Below are 4,340 nucleotides of genomic sequence, written 5' to 3' on the forward strand. Positions count from 1 at the left end.
ATAATATATATTTGATATTATATATTATTATATAAAAAAAAAAAATTTTTTTATTTATTTTTTTTTTTTTTTTTTTTTTTTTTAAAAATTTTTTTTTTTTTTTTTTTTTTTTTTTTTTTTTTTTTTTTTTTTTTTTTTTTTTTTTTTTTTTTTTTTTTTTTTTTTTTTTTTTTTTTTTTTTTTTTTTTTTTTTTTTTTGTGTGTTTTAATTTTTCCGAAAGACTAATAATTAAAAAAAAAAAATAAAAACTTAAAAAAGATACCAACACATATATATATATATAATAATGTTAATTAAATATTATGAACTAATTTTTCTTCGTTGGTGTGTATATATTATATCTAAAAGAAGTGTGGTATTTAAATATATATAATCCAAAATATTTTCTTTTCTATAAAACTTAAATGAATAAAATTATTTATATCTAAATAATAATGTACACATATATATAAGTTTCTTTTAATTTATAAAAATGATATATATTTTAAAATAATACATATTGGATATCCCATTTTTATAATATTATTATAAAAGGTTCTTTAATATATTATACATAGAAAATGAGTGGAAAAAAAAAAAAATAATAAATAATAAATAAATAATTAAAAAAATAACACAATATTACAAATATATAAATATATATAAATATATATATATATATATATATTTATGTTAGATGTGGATTAAGAGTAAATATCAAAATTTTTATTATAATTTTTAAAATTATAAGGGATATTTATTCACAAACTTTATATACTTAACATAAAAGAATAAAAATTATATAAACAAATATATATTCTTTTATTTTTGAATAAGTGAGTTTTATTTTATTTAATTTATTTTTAATTTATTAATATGTTAACAGAAAGTTGTGATTGTAAATAATCATGTTGTTCCAATGTAAAGTTCTTTTAATTATTCTTATATAAAAAAATAACAACAAAGAACAAAATGATGGTATAATAAAAATAAAATAAAATAAAGAACAATATATTATATAAATAAATATATATATATATATATATGTGCTCATTAATATATATTATATTTCCTTTTTTATGGTGTAGATAAAACGATATATAAGAACCAAGGTAATTACAAGCTTGAGCAAATATAAATGTTATAATATAAATAACGATAAAACAGCCAAATATTGGCCTAACCTTGATTGTATTGATAAGGAGGAACATAATATAAATAAAAAAACAGAACGAGATAAAAAAAAAACTATACCATACTATAAAAACTATATGCATGATTTTTATAATAGACAATTAATGCATAACTTACATTTGTCAGAAATGAATAAAATGAATAAGTTAAGAAATTTTAAAATGCCCAAAATACATACTGGTGATTTAATTGAAGTTAAATATGAATTATCACGATCCCAGCAAACGTTTGCAATATTTCAAGGTTTGAATAAAATATATACCAAATATATATACATGTATACATACATATATATATATATATATATATATATATATATATATATGTGTAAATTTTATTATATATATATATTTTTTTTTAAGGCTATTGCGTGGAAATTCGCAAAAAAAGATTAGATTCTTCTTTTATTGTTAAAAATATTTTTGATGGTGTAGGTGTTGAACAGCTTATTCCGTTTTATTCACCAAGAATATTATATGTAAAGATTGTTAAAAGTTTACATAATATAAATGAAGAAAATATGAAAAAAATATATAAAATTAATAAACCAATTACAAGAGATTATAGATATATGTGGCAGTATAATTTTAGGGGGAAATATGAAAGACCCAGAGGACAACACAAACCAGGTATTCGATCCCTTGAACCGAAAATTCGAAGACGACTAGCTAAATTAAAAAAGAAGTATATGAGAAGAAGAATTGAAAGTAATTTGTCCTCTTATATATTTGGTGGTATATATGCCCAGTATACTAGAAAAAGGACGAGGTTAGTAAGAGCAGAAATTTATAGAAGAATGCTTATATATGCTTTAGATGAAGAAAATAGAAGAAAACAAAAATTACAAAAAAGAAGGGAAAAAGAAAAATGGGGTACTTTTAAAATTAATAGGAATAAAGGAGAAAACGCATTTATGTCTTTACCTTCTAATCATCCGTTGAGTCAAAAATGAAAGTATAAAATATATTATTTATGTGATTTTATTATTATTATTATTATGTTTTTATAATATAATGGAAGCAAACAATAAAGAAATTAATATTATACATATATATATATATATAATATATTAATTGAATAATTATATGAAGATATAATATATGTGCTAATATAAAAATTAGTAAGTTATATTAATACATAAATATAATTATGTAAATATATATATATATTAAAAGTTTACGAAAAAAAAAAAAAAAAAAAAAGGGTAACAAATTAAAAAAGGTCATTTAAAAAAAATAATTTTTTTTTTGTATTTCACACATATATATATATATATATATATATATATAATATATATTATTTTTTTCTAAGAGAAATATATAATGTTACACATAATATAAACTTTTAAATATTTATAAATAAATGCATATTTCATTTTTTTTTTTTTTTTGTTTTTTTATATGCACTATTTTTTACACGTTTAATAATATGAAAATAATACATTAAAATTTGTTCATTTTCTTATTATTTATTATTTATTCTTCTTCTTATTATTATTATTATTTTATTTTATTTTATTTTTATGTTTGAAAACATTTATCATATTTATTTGTTGAGGAACAACATTTATATCCCCATTTTTTGGTATGTTTATCATAATAGCTACCAAAAACTGATGAGTGATCAAATAAATATATATCTTCTTCATATTTACTAGGTACTTTAATATTTTTTTTCATATTTTTATTATTTAATTGTTCGATTGGTTTATATTCTGTATATACTTCTGATTGTAGAAGTTCTTCTTGATTAGTTTGTTGTTCTTGAAAATTTTGACATTTATATGTTTTAAGAATATCTTCTTGTTTTTTTTTTATAATTTTTTTTTTTTTTTCTAAATATTCTTTATACATTAATTCTAGTTGAGTTGGTTGAGCATTAAAGTGTACATTTTCTCCTCTTTTATAACTTTCCCATGCAAAAATTTCTAATTTTTTTGATTCGATTGCATCATCTGTATTATTATAATAATTTTCACCTTTATAATAATTATCATCATCATTTAGATGTTTTCTAATATTAGCAAAAGGATCTTCTCTCATACTTCTACTTTTTGGATCATAAAAAGCTGAATTTAAACTTAGATTATATAAATATTTTGCTGTATCTTCTCTTATTCTTAAATTTCTAGCTATGTTTCTATTTTTTTCATTTTTATTAATTGTATTAATTGTAGAGTTCTGGGTGTCCATAGTATCAGCTTTCAGTTTATTATCTTCATTGAATGATTCATCTAAATTTTCGCTTTCACTGCTGGATTTTTCATCATCATCATTATTATCATCATCATTATCATCATTATTATCATCATTATCATTATTATCATCATTTTTGTTATTGCCATGAATTTTTTTTTTCTTTATTGATTTTTTCTCATATTGTTTCTTTAAGTCTTCTGCTTTTCTTTTTTTTTTCTCCTCAACAATCTTTTCATATTCTTTATAAATATAATCAAAATTATTCACATTGTAACCAACCCATCTATCTCTATTTCCATCATATCCTAAATCTTGTGTAACACAAATAAAATCTTCATTATCATATTTCATAAAATTAACCTTTTTTTTTCTAGTTCTTTCTAAACAATCTTTTTCTTTGTGTGCTACACTTCCACAGTTCTTACAAAATTCTTGACCCTTGTTATTATTTAAAAAAAGTTTTTTGTTCCGTTCTTCTTCTATTTTTATTTTATCAGATCCTTTATATCTTTGATGTTTCAGTCCTACAAAAACAAATAAATCAAAACAAAAAAAAAAATATATAAATGTAAATATATATATATATATATGTGACATATTCAATACAATATATTATACACATACTTTTAAGTGCATATATTTTATTTCCTCTTACCCGGTTTTGTTTGATTTAAGTACCATGGCGCCTTAATAATATATTGTGGCATATGAGGGTTTATATCATTGCCTTCTTCATCTTTTAAAGCTTCCACCTTGCCTATTAAAAAAAATAAAATAAATAAATAAATACATATATATATATATATATATATATAAACTAACCAATTTAAATATACAACATATATATTATCATTCTGTGTATATTCTTTTATTTTTTTGTTTATAATATTTTCCCTACCAGCTTTCCTGGCCTCGTTCAATTCTAACTCCTTTTTTTTCTCTTCTCGAGTGGCATTTTTGCTATTCAT

General features: G+C 19.1%; 2 protein-coding genes across 2 annotated transcripts; one reads left to right on the forward strand and one right to left on the reverse strand.

The window, feature by feature from the left end:
- Nucleotides 1-955: 955 nt before the first annotated feature.
- Nucleotides 956-2,126, forward strand: PGSY75_0610000 (putative mitochondrial ribosomal protein L19 precursor; the record flags this gene model as incomplete). The annotated part of the gene is made up of 3 exons (XM_018784681.1): nucleotides 956-958; nucleotides 1,069-1,417; nucleotides 1,537-2,126. The coding sequence occupies 3 exons, from the start codon at nucleotides 956-958 to the stop codon at nucleotides 2,124-2,126; spliced, it is 942 nt and encodes a 313-aa protein (XP_018642735.1).
- A 568-nt stretch (nucleotides 2,127-2,694) lies between these two features.
- Nucleotides 2,695-4,340, reverse strand: PGSY75_0610100 (putative pre-mRNA-splicing factor SLU7; the record flags this gene model as incomplete). Its single annotated transcript, XM_018784682.1, has 3 exons — nucleotides 2,695-3,896; nucleotides 4,028-4,129; nucleotides 4,271-4,340. The coding sequence occupies 3 exons, from the start codon at nucleotides 4,338-4,340 to the stop codon at nucleotides 2,695-2,697; spliced, it is 1,374 nt and encodes a 457-aa protein (XP_018642736.1).

Source organism: Plasmodium gaboni, chromosome 6, assembly GCF_001602025.1.
Source record: "Plasmodium gaboni strain SY75 chromosome 6, whole genome shotgun sequence".
NCBI classification, from domain to species: domain Eukaryota; phylum Apicomplexa; class Aconoidasida; order Haemosporida; family Plasmodiidae; genus Plasmodium; species Plasmodium gaboni.